This window comes from Dermacentor andersoni, chromosome 1 (genome assembly GCF_023375885.2).
Source record: "Dermacentor andersoni chromosome 1, qqDerAnde1_hic_scaffold, whole genome shotgun sequence".
NCBI lineage: Eukaryota > Metazoa > Arthropoda > Arachnida > Ixodida > Ixodidae > Dermacentor > Dermacentor andersoni.
In genome coordinates, this window is record NC_092814.1 from 29779100 (window position 1) to 29801873 (window position 22774).

The window sequence follows — 22774 nt, forward strand, 5'->3', positions numbered from 1 at the left end:
CTGGTGGGTGAAAATAGTCCCCGCTGTGGCGTCTCTCATAGCGTGTGCGTTGCTTTGGGACGCAAGTCCCTATAACTTAATTCTGTATACACTAACCCCATAGAATAAAGAACCAACGAAATTTGCCCCCGCTTAGATATCTTATAGAGGCTTGAACGAGGTTGCGCACATGTCAGTTCAGGTCTATCTCAGCCCAACTTGTTCCTTGTAGATTTCGTTATATATTGTTTGTTTATTTTAGTGTGTAAGTAGTTTTATTTATTTTTTCAGCGTGTGCGTTAGCTTGAGTATTTCAGGATCATAGGTTTTGGTTTTGAGAGCTCGAACTTGACTTGAACCAATTTTGAACCAATGCGAACATTTAGTCCCGGCCAATCGCTATCGTCATGCGCTTAGTTCGGGATTTGGCCACTGTAAAACGGCGCCGTTGCCCGCGTTTACATTTCGCGAAGCAAGGTACAAAATATTGGAGAGGGCATACCACAGTTGCGGAGAGCTACGTTGTTTTGTCGGGTTGTGAAGGAGGTGCAAGCCCTTCGTGCCGAAATGTCCGCCGTGACCAATTCTGTGTGCTCACTGGCTGGCAAGTTTCGAGGTTGCCTCGTTGGCTCTCTCCTCGGCGACTGTCTGGGAGCGCCTTTCGAAGGCGACTTTCCCATATCCAAGTCTGTGCTCACGTCCTATGTCTCAAAGCTCCTCGATGAATCTGCGAAAGGTGAACCGTATTCTGGACTCGAGTGATCATCACAGCGCTGTAGTACGTTCGAGTAGGAGTACATTTCAACTAGAGAACAACGTAGTGTTTACTAAATTGACACTTAATACACGGTTGCACAGTGATGCGCATTGGTGCGATTGTGTGTTTACCTTGGGGAAATTCGTCTTGAGTAGTGTGGTGGCGTGCTTAAACACCTATTGCTATGTATCCGTCTGTAAGTGTGGGTCATGCATAAATCCAGAGGAGATGTCATGCTTGTTAGTTTAGCGGTCATCAAATGTGCAAGTGCTGTAGCCGTGTTTCGAATTCAGATCAACCAATGCGAATGAATAATGCACTCGCTTCAGGTCTGCTTCCTTTTCGTCCCTACACCGATGATACTGCAATGACAAGGTGCTTGGCGACGTCTCTAATCGAAAAGAAGGGATTCCATGCCAGTGACCTTGCCCAAAGGTGATAACTACTTTGTGTCAGTTTTACCTCTAGAGCCTCCTCAACACCGCTTCATCTCTGCAATGTTCGCCTGCTCGTATGCAGTGTTTGCTTGCCAGTGTAGAATGTGTCGTGCACTGAAACGTGCTTTTTAGAAGTTGGACATCATATAGTACAGTTAAACTGTAAACTATGCAAATGTATCTGTAGCACTTGAGTATATTGCCTGGACTATTTGGTTGAGCCTAGTCAGGCTAGCTAAAATGACTCCCAAAGCATTTTAGAGGTTGGATTGCACAACATATAGATGGCTTGCAATAAAGTCATCGTAGCTGCCATGCTGCTGCACCGGCAGAGTGAGAAGCTGGGTCCGTGACGACATGTGAAAAACATCAATGCGATGGCTTGCACTGATGTCATCGTAGCCGTCATGATGGTGCACCGGCACGGTGAAAAGCTGGGTCTGTGATGTCACGTGAAAACTATCAATTGACGAGACACACAGAAGAGAAACACACACCACAGAGCGCTACTTGCAACTATCGTTTTATTCCCTTGTCAATGGAATAAATACAAGAAGATACTCAAAGGAGGGAGAGCGACAAAAAAAAACTTTACAAACAGGGCCATCCACCAATGCCAAGCTGGCTTTGTCATGTGATCTTAATTCTCCCCCCTTTGAGTATCTTTCTGTATTTATTCCACTGACAGACGAATAAAACGATAGTTGCAAGTACGGGAACAGGAGAGTGTTTGCGTTGTCGGTTGTAGACGGGCGGGGGGTGCTTTGCTCCTCCACCTCGGTCAGAGTGGCCACCGTGAGTATAGCAGAGCAAATAGCGGTTGCGCTGGCCTTGTGTGATCCAGAGCGTTCCTACATTTACACCGACTCGAGAGACGCAATCAGAGCTTTCGAGTCGGGTAACCTTGTACGAGAAGCGGCCTCTATTTTAGAGAAAAGGGCTTGCCCCGGTTTTCATTATATCACGTGGTTCCCGACACACATGGGGACGAACGTTCTCGAGGGCTTCCCAAACCTCAACGAGCTTGCCCACGACCGTGCGCGAGAACTCGCGCCGCGACGGTCTGGAGGCTCCGGAGGGGTAGGGACTCAGCAGAATGATCCACTCCTCACATTTAATGAAATTACTAAACATTACCAACTTGGTTGGAGAATTTATCCTCTTCCTCACCCGAAGCTCAGTAGAGGTCAGTCAGCTACACTTAGAATGCTGCAGACGGGATCTTTCCCATCGCGGGGACTCCTCACTAGGATGTACTCGGATGTGGACCCTAGTTGTCCCGACTGCACTGAAACCTTTTGCTCAATGGCTCACATGCTCTGGCGATGTCCCGCGTTGCCTAACGACTTCCTCTCCAGCGAAGCCGAATGGGAGGAGGCCATCAGAAGCACGGTACTCCGAAAGCAAGCCCAGGCTATCCAGAGGGCTCAGGAAAGAGCGGAGCGTCATGGCGTTCTGTCCTTCACGTGGGCGTGGCCATCGGCTACAATGGCCTCCCGTTAGGAGGTCCTGACAGTAGCTCCTCAGGATTAAATAAAGTTCGTTGTCTGTCTGTCTGTCTGCAAGTAGCGCTCTGTGGTGTGTGTTTCTCTTCAGTGTGTCTCGTCAATATGTTGTGCAATCCAACCTCTAACATGCTATACCAACACGCCCAGTCTTCATTCCTAAAACATATTTTTTTTACTGATGAGAACTTTTTTGTTACAGGTTCACCTCAGAGTACTTCGAGCAGCCCAAGCGGGGCTATGGCCCTAATGTGGTTGATGTGTTCCATGCCCTCAAGAAAGGCAACTTTGAGGATCCTTTTGGACCTGCCAAGTGCCAATTTGAAGGCACGGGGTCATATGGAAATGGTGGCGCAATGAGGGTGGCCCCTGCTGCATTGTTTTGTCACAAAAATATGGCTGAAATGATTTCTGTGAGTCCAGCTGGCATGCTCTTACGCTTGCCTTTACATTTTTGTTTTCTGTGAGATTGATTGATTGATTTCAACATGACTGTTCTTTCACATTTGTGATAAGTTCACAGCATTGAAGTATTGGGGTTGTTGCTGTTAAATTCTCCTATGTGCTAGAAGTTTTAAAGCGAAGCACTCTTAGTGAACACTCACATACTTTGCTGGTCATGGCTGCTGCTGCTGTCTTGCCGAATAGCTCATACACAAGACAGCACTCTTATAAGGAATCAGCATATGTAGCCCTGAAGTGTCTAGGAAGGTGGGCAAGTTGGTAAAGATTTATGGTATGAAAATCCAGGTGGTGCAAAACACTGACACAAGGACAAGAAAGACAACTGAAACTTGACTATCAACTGAAAGATCACTAGTGGGTGTGAGGCCCACCACTGGAAGCACCGGCGCTGCAGTCATAACTTGCATCGAAAGTGGGATCACGTGAGATCCCTTCGCCGTGGTGAGAGCATATACAACAATATTGAACCATGATTTAAGATGTTTATGTTATTTTGCTTGCCCATTAACTTTGCGCCTTGTCATTGAATGCAGGGTTTATCCGTAAGGTAATGAAACTGGGTCTGGTAAAAAGAATTTATTGATCCAAACGATGCATATTAAAATTCTTCAGAATAATCTACTTGGGCGTCGATACACCACCGCCAATGTGATTCCCACGCTGCAAAGGCTCCCTGGAAGTCGGCTGCCGTAACCTCTTTCATTTGATTTGACAATTATAACACCGCTAACACATGCATCCACAAAGGAACAAGGATGAGACACAAGCACCGAATGTAAACTAAATTTTATTGGCGGAAGACGGATACCTTATATAAGGCGAAAGGCAGAAGTGAAGTGGAAGGGAGCGATACAATCGGGAAAAAATGACATTGTGCATCGATGAGCGTACGTGCCGGCAATCAATGGAAACAGACAGAAAATAAAAAAACTAGAAAAAGGCAAGGGATATTAACAGACAATCTATTCGGTAAGCGGTTGCTTCTAAAAGTTGAAACTCTGCAGCAAATAGTGATACAGAGGGGGTGCTTATGCACTCGCTGCCATATTTCTTTATGCGGAACGCTTCCGAACTGATGCACGCCGTCGTGTCGGCACTGTTTGTAGTCGCACTAAAAAGACAATGAACATTGTCTTCACCTTGGGCTTCGACATTTTCCCTTTCTTGGGGCGCGGGTATTTCACAGTGTGCTACTTCGACCTTTGACGCTTTGTTTCGAGGTCCTACTGGAACACCCATGATCCGTCACCTGTTATTATGCCATCTAAAGAGTCCCATTCGCTTTATAACTGTACCAACATCTCGTGGGAAACATCAACTCATCATTGTTTTTGTTTATCACTCAACACTTTTGGTACCGATTCCGAACAAACCTTCCGCATGTTCAAATTTTCAGAAATAATTTTGTGAACCATTGTTCTGCATATGTTAAGGTCTTAAGTGATTAATCTGATATTCAGACGATGAGCAGGGTCCTGGAGATTTTTTACTTTGGCCACATTTTATCCAAACCACTCGTTGAAGGGCGTCCAGATCACTCTGTCTTCAATGGTCTCCCGTCTGTTCTTGAACTCACTCAACCATTGGAAAATCTGGGCCCTTGACAGGGAGTCATTTTTGAAGCCTCCTTAATTAAGACAAGTGCCTTGGAAGTGGTTTTGCCCAAGTGAAAGCAAAATTTAATCATGTATTGCTGCTCCAGTGAATGCTCCATTCTTGACGTTTTCTTCCGTGACAAAAACTTGAAAGCAGCTTTTGCGCCACTTCAAATCCTCACTGCGTCAGAGCTTGGAGGTGACTGCTGCCTAGTGTGTTACTTAGCTTAGAACCCCCGCCACAAATCTCGCCTCCAGGGAGTGCGCTACTGGTGATTGCAGTGCCATGCGGCAGGCAGTCTCATTACTTTACGGACAAACCCTGTTGTTCTGACTATCATATTAGAACCAAAGCAAACTTGCTGGGAACCTTCAAAACAATTTTTAATATACTCATCATTGCGGAATATATTCAGCCAATGCCTACCCGCCGCGATGCCGTAGCAGCTATGGTGTTGCACCGCTAAGCACGAGGTTGCGGGATCAAATCCTGACCACGGCGGCTGCAATATGATGGAGGCGAAATGCAAAAACGCCTGTTTCCCATGCATTGGGGGCACGTTAAAAATTCCATGGTAGTCAAAATTAATCCGGAGTCTCCCACTACTGTATGCCTCATAATCAAATCGTGGTTTTGGTACGTAAAACCCCAGAATCCAATTCAATCCAGCCAATGCCGCGATTTGTTCTTGTTTTACTCTGATTGTTCATTCAGAATGCAGCAACAGCACCTGGTCTATGCAAAATTAAACTGATCAAAGATTTTTTTTTGACAGCCTGAATGGATTAAAGATTTCTCCTTTGAATTTTGTTACCACGAAGTTCACTTGTTGTCAAGCAATGTCAGCATTCAAGATTCAGCCTAATTACAACTGGTGACGGCATTGGCTAGCAGTGAAAAAAAAATAGTATTTGACTTTTTTTTATCATATAGCGTAAATAAAGACTGCCTTGAGTACTATGTGGATACATAAAGGCAGTAAAATGACATCAAATGTACTGTACATAAAACCGAAATATAGTCATTAGTTGCATGCTTTTTTTATTTCTTTTGATTTTTTGGTGCCTTGGCTGCAATAAAACAGAGTACAGCACGTTTCATTGTCTGTGTTATGGTCCACCGGGGCATATGTGAACGAGACACAACTAAGGGCACGATACACTCCTGCAAAAAATTAATAAAGGGGCATGCTGAAAAAACGTATGCAAGCCACTACAGATCTTTATTCACTAACAGAGTGTCGCAGGTAAGTTTGAGGAAGGTTCGTCTAGTGAAAAGTTATGCACAGTTTGTAGCCGCATTTCAGCTGGCCAAAGATCACCATCTGGCTAAACTGAACAATGTGATACAGATGTGTGCGTACATTGCCCTTGAGGAAGTAAAATAATAAAAATTATGAATATACCAGTAAATCCCGAACATCTGTGGCAAGATCCCTTCACATGTTCAAACCAACTGAACACCGTAGATTTACAAGATATGTTGCTGTGCCACAGGTATATGACTGGCTGCTTTAGTGGCATATATCTCACTTCTGTTATTCAACTGCTTCACACTTGCAAATGGGAATTGTTATTTCTACATGTATATACATGTTTTAGTATTTGTCACCAAGATGTAGTTGCACTTCTGTAGAAGCTAAAATGCTTTCTGTTTCTGTGATAGTATGTAGTGCAAAATCTGACCCTAATTGGTACGAGGAAGAACTGGACATTCTTGTATAGCTTGAGAAGGATGTACGGCGCATCAACAGAAGAACTAAGAGTCTCATCCTATTTATTCTGTTGATTTTAACCTTGTTCCACGCACCCAGCTATGCACGAACTAGCCCAACATATCACTCTCATAAAGAACAAGCCCTGTTGTGTAAGACTGCTTCAACCAACTGAAAGTCTGCGGTAGTACAATGAAAAACGTAGCATGGGTGCTGGCCCCATAGCAGATTCTCCGGCACATTATCCAACTTTACGTGTCATTCAGGCACTGCCAGCAGGTGGCGACGTGGTGTGTTCTCGCATCCAATATGACCTTTCAGTTTACAGTCAGTACTTGTGCTGTTTGTCCATCTCAAGCTTGCGTCTGTGTTTTGCACGCCTGCATTTCTGTACCATGAAATAATTTTTGAACTGTTTATGAATTCTGAACTTGGAGAAAGTGATGACGAAGAACAAGCTTTTTAAATGCCGACGAGGAGCAGTAACAAAAGAAACCTGGCAGTCAGTGTTGAGGCATTAATCAATTAATTGAATTGTTAAACAATCAATTTTATATACCCTAATTTACATTGTGACTTTGAAGCATTGTTATCAATGGCCATTCTGTTAAATTCTTCTGATCTGGTTGAGCATTGAGGTAGCCACGGTCAAAATTAGTTCTAGCTAGTTCTGTGTGTGTTGTACCCCTGCATGGTAGTTTCAGAAGAATGTGTAGACATGGTAACTCACTGGCTATGACATTCTGCTATCGAGCACAAAGTGTAGCAGGCTTGATTTCGGTCATGTGGGCTGCATCTTATGTGGGTTGAATGTAAGAACGCTTGTGTGCGGAAATTTCATGGTGCAATAAAGAGCCTGACATGTTCAAAGCCCCCACTACAGCATCTCGCACAGCCCAGTTTTGGCTCTGTGACATAAAAGCCCACTAATTGTTTGGTTGATCTATAGTTATTCCACCATTTCTTGAGATATCAGTCCACTGTAAGTGCCTGCAATGCAGTACTGCTATGGTGGTGACAACCTGGTATTACTGGTATTGCCATATCATCTACTTATTTTTCACCTCTGACAAAGCATGAAATACTGGTTTTCAAATAGGAAAAGATGCAATGCAATCTCTGACAGCAGGATGGGGATGTGCAGTCACAATATAAAAATTTCACGTGATGTGATGGTATTGGCTGGTGATGGGCTTCAAGTCAGCAGGATAAACATATAACCTGAACTCAGTAATTACAACATTAACTGGTGAGCTTTCGTTGATCAGTTTATGTGAATATTCGGAAAATTTTGTGTTTGAGTGTCAGATTGGATGCCAAATACTTTTAAAAAAACCTGCTTGAATATAAAAACAAAAGTTTAAGATAAATTGTATATTGTGATACAGTTGGGACTCATTCTTTCCATGTGTCGTGTGGACTTTGGTATTAATAGCCCCTTGTCATGAAACTTTTGACCTACCTGCTAATGTTTATTGTTATAAATTAGTTAAACATGGATGCAACATTCATATTGTACTGTTTTTTCATAGTGCCCTCTGTCTGTCTGCACTGTGTTGCTTCTTTGAAAGTTTTCTGCCTGTTTGTGATATTCAAGTTACCAAAGCAGAAATTAACTTAATTTTACTTACCAGCCTGCATTTAGTGTCTCAACATGTGCAGCAGTCTCTTCTAGGAGCTAGCATAAAATAAATATGCTACATTTTTCTTGAGTTTCTAAAGTGCCATTTTCAGCTTAAAGTTGCTTCTTTATAACCTTCTACACTGAAAAAAAAAACAGTGCAAATGTCAGCACCGGTTTGTGCTTGTACAGAGATATCCTGGAGGTATGTGGGAAAATATGACGGTAGTAAACTGGTGCGGTGATAGTTACCTTGCTCAGAGCAAGGTTAGTATCTCTTGTGATATACAGTTCTTTGAATGTTTGTGTTACATTAGTGTTTTAATTTACAAAACCTCACTTTATTGTCATAAGACTGCCTCACCCGTTCTTAGATAAGCTCAGTTTGCTTTCTTCGAACACACTCGAGCGGGCCATGCAAAACATTTTATGAAAGTTGTATAATTCAGGTACTAAGGATCTTTAGAAATGGTGCTCCCAAGCGTCTTTGCATACTCAGAGCCCCACACCCGACTTGCGTACTCTTGTATACCTTTTTGCATTCTTTTGTAAAGCCCAGTGGTTCGCGTTCCCTAACATCGGGTATGCAATACCTTAAACTTCCTATTGAAATCATTGGAGCAACAGCGCAAACTTGAGACGGGGACAGAGAAGCCATCTCCGTTCCTGTCTCAAGTTTGCGCTGTTGCTCCGATGTGATGTACTGAGTAGTCCAAGCTGTTCTTGTTCCTATTAAAAGTAATCTCACAGATATTTTGCTACAGAGAGTTCTTGAATGTGCCTTGCGTTAATGGAGTTACAGGCAATGAAATGTTTCCGCTGCTGTACGCCTACAGCCTTTCCATTTGTGTTATTCCTTCTACACTCTAAACCCCTCCATTGCCCAGCCCATCTCGGAAGACATAGTATCGGCACAGTGGCTTCATTCTCAACAACCAGATGGCGCCACCATAGCATCACTGCTGATAGTTCTGTGCTTTTGCTTCTGCTGGAGGTACTGCTTAATTATACCTTTAAAGAAATACACCCAGTAGTCAGACATTCATTCATCGTATTGCCTAGCAGCTATGCAAGTTTATTTGCCATGTTCAAGAAAGTGTTGCAGGTCTCCTTTAATAAATAAATAAAGGAGCGCTAAAGGCAAGAACAAGAAGGCAACAACATGATTGCTTTATGTTGTTGTGCATGTTGTCGCCTTCTTGTTCTGGTCTTTTGTCTTAGCGCTCCTTTATTTATCTTACATTACCAACCTGCCTAGCAGTTTATCCTTCTTGGTCTCCTCTAAGTAGCCAAGGTACGTTAGCAGGGAGCAAAAAGTCAGTGTGTACATTGGAATATTCTTGTTATCCATGGCTCTTCAGGTGGCTGAGAAACAGGCACGCATCACACACACTCACAAGAATGGCTACAATGGAGCCGTCCTTCAGTGCCTGGCTGTGCACCGTGCTGTCACATCAGATGCTGAGGTACCCCTCAACAAAGCTGCATTTCTGGACTTTCTCTTGGAGCAGATGGACACCATAGAGTCGAAAGGGACCAAGTAAGGGTGAAAGGGTCTTTGCTTCACAGATTTTGGGTGTGTTCAGTTAGTTTTCTAAGGATGTGTGATGTGCTGGCCTGCTATTTGGTTCGTAGCACAAGAGTTTCCTACTTAAAATACTAGAGGGAACTGTGACACTGAGATCATTCAGCTACTGTGGGATTGATGGTTACTATACACAAATTTGTCTATCTTTATACTAGTGGCTTGAGGCATTCTTGTGGCTTAATTTACTATGCTGCATCTGCCTTTATTGACCCAAATTATGCATAACCACTGCAAATTGTTGTCCTTGTAATGCAATTTTTGTTGAAAGTGATCAATTTGTGAAGTCACAAAGCCATTCGAAGCCCGAAGTATGAAGTTTAGGCAAATCCATATACTAAGCATCACTTTTGTGCTGGCAGAACCAACATGTTTGCAGCACCCATACACATTAACACCCGAGTTTTCATTAGTAATACTTGTAAGAACCTCAGTGGTTTGAAGTAATCACATATATTCACAGCACAATGGACAACAGACAAAAAAATAAGAACACAGGACAAGTGCTTGTCCTGTGTTGTTTTTATCTGTCATCCATTTCTGTAAGCACTGCATAACATGTGTGATAAGTTTTCTAAGATATGCAGTTGTGCAAATTTCTAATCTTTTAAAGCAGTTGAACCTCACATGTGTACATATGCACCTTGGATATACAGTTGCCGACCGTTTATTCGGACCTCACGGGGACTGCGGAAATGTCCGAATAAACAGGTGTCCGAAAAAGCAGATAAAGAAAAAAAAAAAGAGAAATGCTTTATTTCCACGCACTTATTCGCGTTCGGCAGTAGGCTTAAAGAAATCGTGAATGCGCCGTTGCACGCTGTTCGGTTTACGCGCAATAAGATAAGCCTGAATCTTGGACAGGGTCGTACAGTCACTATAGGTGGCTGAAAGCACAGTCACTGCTTGTACACGCTCCGCCTGCGACGGCAGCGTAGCACATGGTGCGTCATCTTCCGACTCGGAGTCATCGTCCGGCGGTGCAGCAGAAACCTGACGAATCATCTCGCCGTCGTCGAGTTCTGCCCATGTCAGTACAGCAGTGTCAGCACCTGTGAAACTGTCAAACGAGACGGTGTCCGGGATTACAGTGCAACCACTGCGGCTGTCTCGGCAGAACATTTTCTGCGTCAGTAGGGAGCATTTCGGAAGGCGACAAATCCTAGGCCTCCCGGCACCCGCATGCCGACATTCACCAGCGCAGTCTGCGCGGGCACTGTCGGCGCCATTAGACACTTGACGCGATGTTTCCGTATGCCATGTCCGATCACCGCAACCTCGACACAGCACACAAAGCAAACATCACCACACCGTCACGCCGACACCAGTCACACATAAGGTCCCTCTATAATAAGGTAGCGACATCTGCCGCGCGCGCTACCCAGGAAGTTCCTGTAGCAGATGGCGCCCAAGCTAAACTGCGGCGCCGCGGCATTCGTGAGGTGAAAAAAATATCTGCACACGCGCGGAAATAAAACCTACGGGTACCTGACTGTGGTGAAAAACGAAAGAAGGGCCTGCATTGCTAAATCTAGTCCTTTAATTTCAAATGAGCACTGAAAGAAAAATGTTCACGAGGGCAGAATGGGGGCTTGATTGCCTCGATTCCGCATGTTTACCTTTCGTTCGTTTGCGCTCAATCACCGCACGAGTCTTGGTGATTGCTTCCGCTTAATCCCATTTGCTCTGTAAATTCCTTTGCTTGTAAGTGCGCTGCGTACGCATAGCGGTTACTTTGAACAAATAATTCGTGTAAAAAAGAAGGCTGTCAGTCGCTTGGACCGAAAAACTTTCGACATAACGTCGCTGAAACATGCGACCCTCACGGCAACTAAACAACATCCTGTGTGTGTGTTGAAACGAGCGCGCCAACAGTCTTCTTGCCGCTGAGTGTTTCTGTCATGTAGTGATTACACGACGACTGTTGTGTTTTGTGGTTCAGTGCTACGAGCCAGTGCAACTGTCGTGACATTCTAAAGCGGCGGTATGGATCGTGTCAGCGAGTCTCCTCGATCGTGTTCGGGCTGTCAGTGGGATCTAATCTCGCGGCACACCAACATCAAGCGTAGTGTATGTTCGTGTGTGAATGCGGTTGACTGTTCTCGTGAACCGTGCCACGTCGCCACGTAAACTTGAATCATGACGCGCATTGTTCTATTTATGCCTTTTCGCCTCCGTGCACCGCTAAAGCCCCGTAAGAATTAGAGGGCCCTCATACGAAACGCACGCGAATTGGCCAAGCTATTACTGCACTGTGTTTTGCTGACGATCCGTGTATTACTTCTGGCATTTTTCTTATGTTAATTTGCAGTTGTGCGTTTTTCATCAGTAAAATGGCATCGCCGATTACTGAAACATCTTCGAGTGTAAGAGAAACTTGGAAGGAACGAGCTTGCAGGTGTATGTAATGTAGTACTTTGATATATTGTATCATACTTTATTATTGGATGGCCAGTAGCAGTGGCTATGCAGTATTTGTTTTTAAAAGCAGAGTAATGCACGCACTTAGGAATATATTTATTCACATATGCAATGCACAAAATACGATTAGGATATGCATAGTTGGAAATTATTTTTTAGACATATTGTAAAGCGCAGTTAACAATGCGCTCACAAACACAGGAAAGTATAAAAGTAGAACTTGCTGCTGAAATTTGTGATTTTTTATTGTACGTAACGCACTGCGGATATTTGTCAGCGAGTTAATGCGCTTCTGCTCTACTATTTACTTGCATGCCAGGTCATACTACACTTGCTAAGTCAACGGGCTCATAATGCACTAAAATCAATAATCTCCACAAATTTCGGCCGTCAACATTCATGCGTGCAAATGAAATACTATCGCAGCTCTGCACACACACGTGTATACTTTCTCTCCCACCTTCATATCGCACTACATTACTTTCCTCGCATGTTCGTGCAGTCACCGACGGTTCAGTCTTTCCGTCCAATTCGGTGCAAGCATACTTTTTTTCTGGTAAAGTTCTGGTTGCCACGTGGGATGCAAAATAACTTCTTGCCATCCTCTGTCCATTTCGGCAGCCAACCGCACAGCAACAAGGCATTTCGGCTCTCCCGGAACGAAATTATCGCAGCAATGTGCATAGCATAACAGGTGAAACGCGCGCACTTCGCCCGGCGCGCAGGAACTTTCATGGCGGCAAAGGGGCGGAGCAAGGTCACATGTCACCGATCAGCCTATCGCTGGCGTTGTTGGCTGGATCAAAGCCTTTCTCTACTTTAAAGTTATTGAGGGACTTTAGTCACACAAGTGAAAAACGTGGCCTACTCGCAGCGTCGTGCAATAAGAAACAAATCAGCTGCTGGATTGTCTTGACATGGCTTACTAAGCTGATGCGGGAACTGCTGTAGCCACGAACCAGGGAGAAACGATGATGATGAACGGGGATTTGCAGTAGTGCCACTTCGAGGGGCAGCAAGGAGGCTCCGTTCAAAACAAAAATGGCGTTCAGGAAGTAGAACCAATGCATCAGTCAGAGTTGGTGCATGGTGCTCTCGATCGAGTTGGCTCAAGGAGTGTCTGAAAAATCAGACGAGAGGTTGCAAGGTGTCCGAACTTTCGGCAGTTGTTATACATTATGGTCCATGGGGCGAATGGCGGTGCCGCGAAGCAGACCGAATAATCAAGCATGTCCGAATTTTTGGAGTCTGCAAAATAAGTCGGCGACTGTACTGCATATGCCCTGCATACTTACCTTTGCTGTGTTATTTTGGTTATTTACTTCAGTAATAATTTTTTTCACAGTACTATTATAGTACGTTGCTGCACATAAATACAGCATGAATGAACCCAGCTTATTATGTGTGTAATCAACTGTCACAGTATTTACCTTGTTGCGTTTTAATCCAGGTGTGCTGAATGTTGGTGATTAGCATGCTTTGCTTGCTCTGGCAAATACTACATACTGTCACCAGCATTGGCCTGCAGCATGTTTATTATATAGCATTACAAGCACACCTCGCACCAGTGATAACAGGCAGGCTTGGTTGGCTCAGAAACTTTAGCAAACAGTCTTCCATACTGGACTGCAATCATTTATCCAGGGGCCGTATTCTGTAGCGGTTCGCTTTGGAACCGGTTCGCTTTGGCTGTTACGTCCGGATTACGTCACTCGGAGAAAGAGTGGAACGGGGCGGCGTGAGGGGAACCAATCAACGAGCGGCTGTCTGCCGGTAGATCAGGTCATCATTTTTGTTTGTACTTGGGGGACGGTATAGCAATTGAAGGATCTTGCTGGTTTGATAAAAAAAACATTGGTTTGTATAGAACACATGCAAATATAATTTTCAGTAATAAATGTGAGCTTGCGGCGCAGGCGGCTACTGGGAGTTGTAATTTTATTTGTGTTTTCTTATTTAGTCGCTAGGTGGTGTGCCATACGTTATGCAAACAACTTGCCTCGCTTTGTTTACGTTTCGGACTTGTTCGTGCGCCGAAACCGAAACGATGTCGTCGCACAAAAACAGGCGGCTGGGTCCTAATGTTTCAGCGAGGCAGCGCGAAATACTTGTTTCATTTGTCGAGGAACACCCCTGCCTAGCAAAGGCGTCGTGTGTGTTGTGCCAGCAGCTGACGACGGCTTTCTGTTGCACCGTGGATGGGAATCTAACCCATCCTTTTTCTTTGCCCGCAACCGTAATGGCCTTGGCGACGGCTGTAATGATCCGGCTGACCGAAGGCTGCGACAGTGCAATTGCTTCTTCATTCCCGACGCACTGGAAAGCTCCCGGTGGCAAAAAACCGACGCGCGCACATCACTTTCATCGTAGTGTCGACACCACGAAATCTTTGAGGCCCGAGATGTTCTTCCAGCTCATCGCAAAGACGTCGCACTATGTCTTTGGAGAGTCTAAAATGCCTTCGAAACTCTTCTTCGGCCATGCCGAACGCGTCGCGTCATTGCCTCTCGTCGCGTCGTTGTCTTTCGGCGCTCGCCAGCAACACAACCAAAGGAGCCGCCATTGCCGTCTCTGTCTCGTCTCGTCTAGGTGCCGGCTCGTCAGCTGGCGCGAGACTAGCCGGCAGCCACGGTTGCCCTAGCAACCCTCGACATCATGCTCGCCACTGCGCGCGACCCTCGAGCGAACCACTTCTCCGCGGTTCCTCTCGTAGCAGGGAACCGGTTCCTTTCCAGATGATGGCAACTTGTGTGACGTCAACAAAATTTGTCGTCCCACCCACCAGGGATGACGACAACGAAGCGCCGACCAATGGCAACAGCCAAAAGGAACTGGTTCCAAAGCAAACTGCTACAGAATACCCAGTTACATGTTATAATATAGGGCTGTACAGTCGAGCCTCACTATAACAAAGCCCTATACAACGTGCCTTTGTTATACAATGGACCATCCATACAATCCCAATTAATTCTATCCTAACCAAAGGTCTCAACCGGCGCATAAACGTTTCTATGGGACCAAGCTTTCGTTATATGAACCCTGAAATAGCGAGTTAGGACAAGTTACTGCCAAATGAATCAGTAGTATGTATGGCGGTCTTTCTGCCTCTTTAATTCACCGAAGTTCGTCTGTCCCGATATTGGCAATAGTTTAGATTTACTTTGTTCTATTTGACAATTAATTATAGTATCAGTGTTTGTTATGTTGAAATTTGACTGTACAACTCTGCTGTGATTGGCGAACACTGCTGAATGCTCGCAAGAGCTGCAAGCTTTCAATAGTAGTCTCCTCCCAGCAGTATTTTGTTAAACTGATAAAAATGTTTTATCCATGCAGGACCATCTTGCATATAGTCGTTGAAATAAAGATTTTAGCTACTGTGAATGGCTGTATTCCTGAGGACAGAAAAAATTATGTGCAGAAGAAATGTAGGTGCAGAATAAGTGGGTCAAAGGTATTAAGATTCATGTGGAAGAAGCCTTTACTATAGCATTACAGTGAGTTATGCTTTAAGTATCAGTATAATGATATTGCTGCGTGTGTTTAATAAATGTTTTGATTGTGTACTTTGCCAGTACCACTCTGTTAACGCTGTTGTGTTTTTGTGCCATGACATGCTAGCAGATAATGCATGTCCTGAACGCACTAGCCCTTTCTAGAATTGCGGGGCCTTTCATATCAATTTGCATGCATGGTCCGGGACAATAATAGCACTTTCTACAATGTACTTGCTCGCCAACACTGCATTCAGACAGTTTACCGATGGATGTATAAATAACGAACTGGTCAGTATGGTGGCATTCGATGGATGGATGCTGGATACGTGTGCTCTCATCGCCTCTGCCAAGTTATTCTTTGCTTTGCTTATGGGGCACATGTTCACCTAATAAAGTGTAACAATTTATTGTTCAACATCGCCTTGCTGTCTTCCTGTCTTGCACCATCACCACTACATGATAATATCCTGCTTTATGCTGGAGATATTGTGCAACTGTAAAATTTGTTGTGTTCAGGTATCTAAAGTTGAACGATACAGGCAAGTTTCTCCGTAGCCAAACTGCTCACTTCAGCTGTTATTTTAATTGAGCATTACAATGCTAAACTTCTGGAAAAATTTGAGCAATAGCCATGTATGTGGCTGAAATCCCAATATTGTCACTTTTTGATGAGGCTTCTCAAATAAAATTGAAGTTGCTATTGCACAGCTGCCGTTATTTCACTCACAATATTGTGCTGTATTGCTTACATTAGCATTTGCTGCTTGTTCATATCAAAATCCTCGTGTTGATTTAAATTGAAACTTATGTTTTCTGGTTATAATTCTTTCAGGCTGGTGACAGATCCAACAGTGGACAAGCCATTCACAACATCACTGCAAAATATGAGACGTGTGCTGTGCGATGAACCTCGGGATCTCTCTGCCGAAGAAGTTGCTGCCCTCTTTGGCAATGACGTCTCGGCACACAAGTCAGTCCCAACAGCCATCTATGCCTTCCTCAGGTCACATGAGCCACTGCCATTCTTCCAGGTATGAACGTGTGATTCTGAAGGAAGGGGCTTGTATAAAGCAATTCAGCCTTGTTAACCAAAATGTTGCCAGCTATGGTGTCAATGATTGTAAGGATTTTTCACTAAGCTTTAGGAAAGGCAATGACAAGAAGACTTAATTACACAGAAGCTATAGATTCAGCACTAAGTGCAACATCCTAGCTCCAAACGGAATACTTACCCGCGATGATGGCTAGGTGGTTATCGTTGGGTTGCTGATGATGAGGTTGTGGATTCGTTTATGTGTCTTGAAGGCTGTATTATAATTGAGTCCGAATGCAACATGCTCATGTACTTAGGTTTAGGCTCATGTTAAAGGTCCTCAGGTGGTCAAAAAGTTATCCTGTGGCGTCTCTCATAGCCCTTGTGGTGATTGCTTCTGAATGTTGAACCTCATTATTTCTTTTGATTTAAATGATACTTGACTGCCCTCGCAAGGGCGTCGGCGTGAGCAGGCGTTTGGTGTGCTGCGACACCACGTACCCGCCCATGGAGGTTGGACCCTCCCGCTTCTAGCCGTGTGTGGCATAGCCGTGTCCGGCGAAAGGGGTATCCTGGGGGTTGAGCCGATTAAGGTATCTGGTGGAGGCAACACACCTCTTTGGCCTCTGCTTCATGTAGACGGCACCTCCAGAAGGACCGACCCGGAGGAAATCGGCAGTCACCGTTTCCTATCCCCCCTTAAACATTTCTTTCCCTTATACTATGCTCTCTTTCCTGTCTCCTATTCATTCCGTTTCCAAGTTTCCGGGCAGCCAGGTTTAACCACGTGGGCATGGCCTCCCTTGGTCGTGGTCATATGGTTATAGTAGTTACTTTTCTCCCTTCCAAACATATGGCTAGTGGTCTTTAAAACACTCCCGCATTGGACTCCATGGTGGGCAGCCAGATTAGCTGCCGAACATATACATTTTTTCATGGATAAAACCCCTCTTCAGTAAAACATGATCGGAGGCCAAAAGAGCACCGGACCGAGGTAGTCAACTTCAATACTAAACCTAGTGATAGCTTCACAAAATTTTTTGTGATTATGTCTGAAACTGAACGAAAAATTCAAGACATGTAACCCTTCCTCATCGCCAAAGCACTGAATGAACACTGTATTGGCCAGACCTACAAAGCCAAGAAAATGAATTCTGGAGACCTCTTGCACAAAGTTATGACAGCTGAACTAAGCAGACAGATTAAGAAACTTCAGAAGATTGACGACAACAGTGTGTTGGTCACGCCACCGAACTCCTAAAATGCTCAGACGAGGAAATCAAGAAGCCTTGATTGATCAAGGTGTTCTAGCTGCAAGAAAAATAAAGTTCAGGAACAATGACCACGAAATTCTAACCAAATATGTCGGACTGACTTTCAACACTACAATGCTTCGTAATGCTGGGCCGCCTACCTGTACCTTACATTGAGACCATATTTGCCCGATCTCTGCCGCTGCTTTCGATGTCAGAAATATGGGCACGGATCCTAGTCATGTCGCAGAAGGGCAACTCTTGCTAAATGCGGTCTCGTGGACCACGGCAATGAGACATGCACAAACGAGTTGCGCTGTGCAAACTGCGAGGGTCAGCACGTGGCCTTTTCCAGATCTTGTCCTGATTGGAAAAAAGAAAAAGAAGTGATTGCATTGAAGGTACGGAAGGACAAATCATACATTGAAGCCAGAAAGAGAATCGCATTTGCCAGTAGAGGCACTTATTCACAGGATGCGCCTAGAGGGCATGCGCCGCCAATGGTGTCAGTTGGCATCCAGGTTGAGCTGCTGGACAAGGTGTCAGTGCTCCGGCCTTCACCCAGAGAAAAAACAGACGCACATAGCACCTCTCTTCCCAGAGGCCCAAAGGCTGGTGGCAGCCAGCGCGCGGTGAAGGCCACACAGGTCTCTACATCACTGCCAAAGGACCGGATTTTTTCGAAGAAAATGGCACCTTCACCAAGCACCAGTAATGAAGACCACCACAGTGTGCTGTGCTGATGGAAGTGTGTTTGCCAGATACGGATCAAACGGAATAGCCTACATCTGGTAGGCGAACAAAACAGTCTGCTGTGCCCTCTGGAAAACCGGAAGGCAGTAGACTCACCGTCACTGCCCCTCCAAAGGACACGTGACCTGGAAGACATTTTGGCAAGCGTTTTGCACATTTACGTATGTCATCTTTGCTGCGAATTTCTACATAGCATTTCTTCGTGAAGTACTTTATAATCCACATCATCAAGTATAGCTGCCGGGAACTGGACCTGCCACAGTTTAAGAGTGAATGCAGTCAACTGTCATTACAACAGACCCAGATAATCTGATAAAGAACGTCCATTTTATCCGAAGTCCGTAATATCCGAGACACCTCACTTCTGAAACTTTTGTCGCAGTGTCTAACAACTTTATTGCTAAGAGTGAGTGACGAACATCCAAATTAAAAAAAAAAAAAAAGTTGCAGGTTCACCTCAAAGGCGAAGCATCGTTTGCTATAGCAAATTGAGCAAGATAAGAGCGGCAGCGGCAGCAGCAGCAGCAGCAAGCGAATCGGCCTGCATGCTTTCTCGCTTCAACGTGAACTAAACGTCGAAAGTACAGCACATACGAAGCTAACTGGCACTGGGTGCACTTTGTCCATATCGCAGATCGCTTTAAAGATGAGGCCCGCGGGGGCGCGCACTTTGTCCACATCGCAGATCGCTTTCAAGATGCAGCGCCCGCGCTGGCGTGCCCTTTGTCCACATCACAGATCGCTTTCAACATACGGCGCTTGCGCAGATGCACACTTTGTCCATATCAGAGATTGCTTTCAAGATACAGCCCCCATGTGGCCGCTCCGTTAGCAGCAGCCACATCCGTGACTCGTGTGCGAAAGCTGGCGTGCTTCCGCCCCGCTTTCCTCCCTCCCTCACGTGCAAGATATTGAGCCGCAATTGTTGGCTCACCCTTGCAAGTCAGTTGCCAGCCCGTGTGGACACAGCAAAAGTCCGTTTTATATGCCCGATTTTGAGAAAAATTGCCGCTAATTTCATCCGCTGGAGCCGATAGTCCGTTGTAGCGTGATCTGTTAAAAGTGAACTTTGTTGCATTAATAAATTAGGTAGAACAAGCTAACGCTGAAATATAGTCTGTCATATCTGAAAGTTTGTTGTACGCAGGTCCTTTGTAACGAGCGTAGACTGTATGAAATACATTTATGATGTTCTTGAAGAAGCTGAGGCTTCTGTTACGTGTTTGCAAGAAACTCGTTTGAAAGGTTGCCGTAATGCACCTCTATGTCGATATAGGATCTTTTGGAAAGGTAGGCAACAGTTTTCACTCGCATCTGGAGGAGTTGCTATAGTGGTTGCTCAAGGAGTAGCTGTGAGCATGGTAAAGCAGAAACTGATTTAGAAGCTGTCGTGGTAAAGGTTCAGATAAAAAAAAAACATTACCGAACTTACTGCCAGGTAAAAATATTACAACAAATGAGCTAGAAAATCTTGTAAACAAACTCCCAGAACCTTTTTTTTATTGGGTGATTTTAATGCTCATAACAGCATATGGGGCAGTAGCCACACCAATGCGAGGGGTCGAGCAGTAGAACAATCTTTAGACAAGCGGAACATGTAAAAAAGAAGTGAGGCGTGCAGACAGGACACAAGAGTAGAGAAGTGGACAACACGAACGCCGTTCGGCGTTCATGTTGAACAATTCGGCGTTCGTGTTGTCCACTTCTCTACTCTTGTGTCCTGTCTGCACGCCTCACTTCTTTTTTGCATAATGAATCCTTACCAACTAGCTCAGCTTTCTGTCGTTCCAGAACATGTAACTCTTTAATGATGGAAAGCCAACATATTTTATTGCAAAAATGCAATCTACTTCAAGCACAGATCTCTCTTATGGCACACCGTCCCTTGCTACGCTATTTTCTTGGGACCTTAGGGAAAACACATGTGGCAGTGACCGCTTCCCTATTGTACTTAAAGGGACACTAAAGGTTACCAGAAAGTCAAGTTAAAGTGATAAAGCAATGCTCTAGAACGTCTGAGGCGTCAATATAATCGCGAACAGAGCTTTAGTAACCGAGAAATTGAGGTAAATGCATGACATGATTTGAGACCCCCCAGCGACATTCCGGTACTAGCCCGATGACGAAAGCACTCCTCATCATAATTTATGTCACTAGTACTCAACTACTCGTATTCAAAAGATCATTTCATTAGATTATAAGACGGAAGAATATGCTACTTGTCTACTTCTATTCGATTCTAAGAAAAAATAACATTTTGGCGTTACCCTTGAGTAGTATGGGTGATCGAAAGGTATCGTTTTCGCTCGACTCTGCGCGCTCGACTTTGCGCCGCGCGCGCTTTGGAGTTTCAGTTGTTTCTTTATCGCGTCGTGCTGCGGTTGTCCTGATGGCTCGGGAAACTTGCATTTGGAACAAGCAGCGAGAATGCCACGTCCATGTGATGTCGTAGGATGCGCAAACGGTCCGTGGAACTTGGCCAAGGACAGTTGCAGCGGCGAATCCAACGTTACTTATTACTGTGTGCCAACGAGTGAACCTCTCCGTTTAAGGGCTGTACCTCTGCCACAGCGCGCTGGCAAATAGCCGAAAAAACACGCAGTGTGCTCGCTGCATTTTCGTGCGGAGGATTACGGGTTCAACGCCGACTTACTGAAGTCGCGTGAAGTGCCTTTCAAAGCAGGCCGTCGTCGTAGTAGTACGCAATGACGCCGGCAGCGCGAGCCCTCAACAGCAGGTCACGTTCATCAGTGCTTAAATCGCTGAACTCGAGCCCAGCATCGCGAGCTAATGTGTCGTTGTCAGGGTCATCCATTGCAACGAGCGTCGAAGTTGGCGTCATAAAATAAAGAACCAGCTTATCGTCGTGCGCTTTCCCTTCCGCTAGCCACCATAGTTCCGCTTTCGCGCTGCTGTCGGCTCTGTCTTGGCTCTTTCTGGCCGCGCGTTTGCGTTTTGTGCAGAAAAGTCGTAGCGCCGTCTGCGGGAGCCGTTTTACTCACCGACGGCGCAACGTCACTATGAGACCATGACGTCAATACTCCTCGATCGGAGGGCGGGTGATTTGAACTGCGCTAGAGGTACGCGGATGCTTCAGAACGCATTTTCTCTTAAAAATAAGTCTCTTCTTCGCACGAAACAAGCGTTTCGAGGTTTCTGGGATGGTATTTCAACAGTCCATGTTGGCTTAATATTAACCTTTAGTGTCCCTTTAAGCAGATTGGCACGCCTCCAGCAATGCCAGTATGAAGACAAGAGATGGAAGCTGGGTAAAGCAGACTGGTCTCATTTTTTGAAAAGCTCTGAATTAAAAATTGATAAAGTCATCGCACTTTATATTGACAACTTATGTGATGCAATAACTAGAAAAGTTTTAGAAACAGCTTTAAACTCTGTACCGCTGTTAGAAGGGAAGCTTCCTCGTAGAACAATGCCATGGCTGAATGACGATAAAGCTCGTAGGAAACAAAACTGTGCGTGGTCTCTACTAAACAGATACCCAACTTTCGAAAATTTGTTGTTTAAACAAAATCGCAGTGAGGCTAGGAGGGAAAGACGCATAGCAAAAAGGTCATCATGAGTGGGATACGTCAGCTCCATAAACTGCCATACAAGCAATAAAGTAGTCTGGGAAAAAGTGAGAAAGATTGATGATCACAGAGATTACACACTCCCCATATTTGACGATAAAGCAGATCTTAAAGGACAAGTAGATATACTTGGGGAGCACTTTGCTGGAATGTTGAGCACTGCTCACTGCACTCCTCAGTTTCTTAAGGTCAAGTCGATTGCAGGAAAGAAAAAACTTCGGATAGTACTGAGCTGTACAACTGTCCTACTGCAACTGAACTCTTCGATGCGATTAATTTTGAAAAGAGCCATTCAGTCGATCCGTACAACATGCACTATGAAATGTTGAGACACCTACACACAAACACATGTGACACAATCCTGCACCTCTTTGACAGGTTATGGATGGAAAGCTATTTTCCAAAAGCCTGGAAGAAGGCGATAGTTACACTGCTTCTAAAACCTGGAAAGGAACTCCCCAATCCAAACAGTTATCCTCCCATTGCTTTAACCAGCTGTTTGGGAAAAACATATGAAAGAATGGTCAACAAGCGGCTTGTGCACTTTTTGGAATGTAACGGGTTACTC

The 22774-nt window shown here is 44.9% G+C and overlaps 1 protein-coding gene across 2 annotated transcripts in view; it reads left to right on the top strand.

The window, feature by feature from the left end:
• Positions 1-403: 403 nt before the first annotated feature.
• The window catches only part of LOC126545478 (ADP-ribosylhydrolase ARH3-like), a 37071-nt gene continuing 14700 nt past the window's right edge, over positions 404-22774 (top strand). The window contains exons 1-5 of one of the 2 annotated variants that reach the window (XM_050193364.3): positions 404-715; positions 1066-1171; positions 2881-3091; positions 9436-9614; positions 16410-16608. In XM_050193364.3, the coding sequence (XP_050049321.1) occupies positions 547-715; positions 1066-1171; positions 2881-3091; positions 9436-9614; positions 16410-16608 (864 nt within the window). In that variant the 5' untranslated portion in view covers positions 404-546. Of the gene's footprint in view, positions 716-737; positions 758-1065; positions 1172-2880; positions 3092-9435; positions 9615-16409; positions 16609-22774 lie in introns of those variants that run through there. The other variant, XM_050193365.2, reaches the window with a different exon arrangement.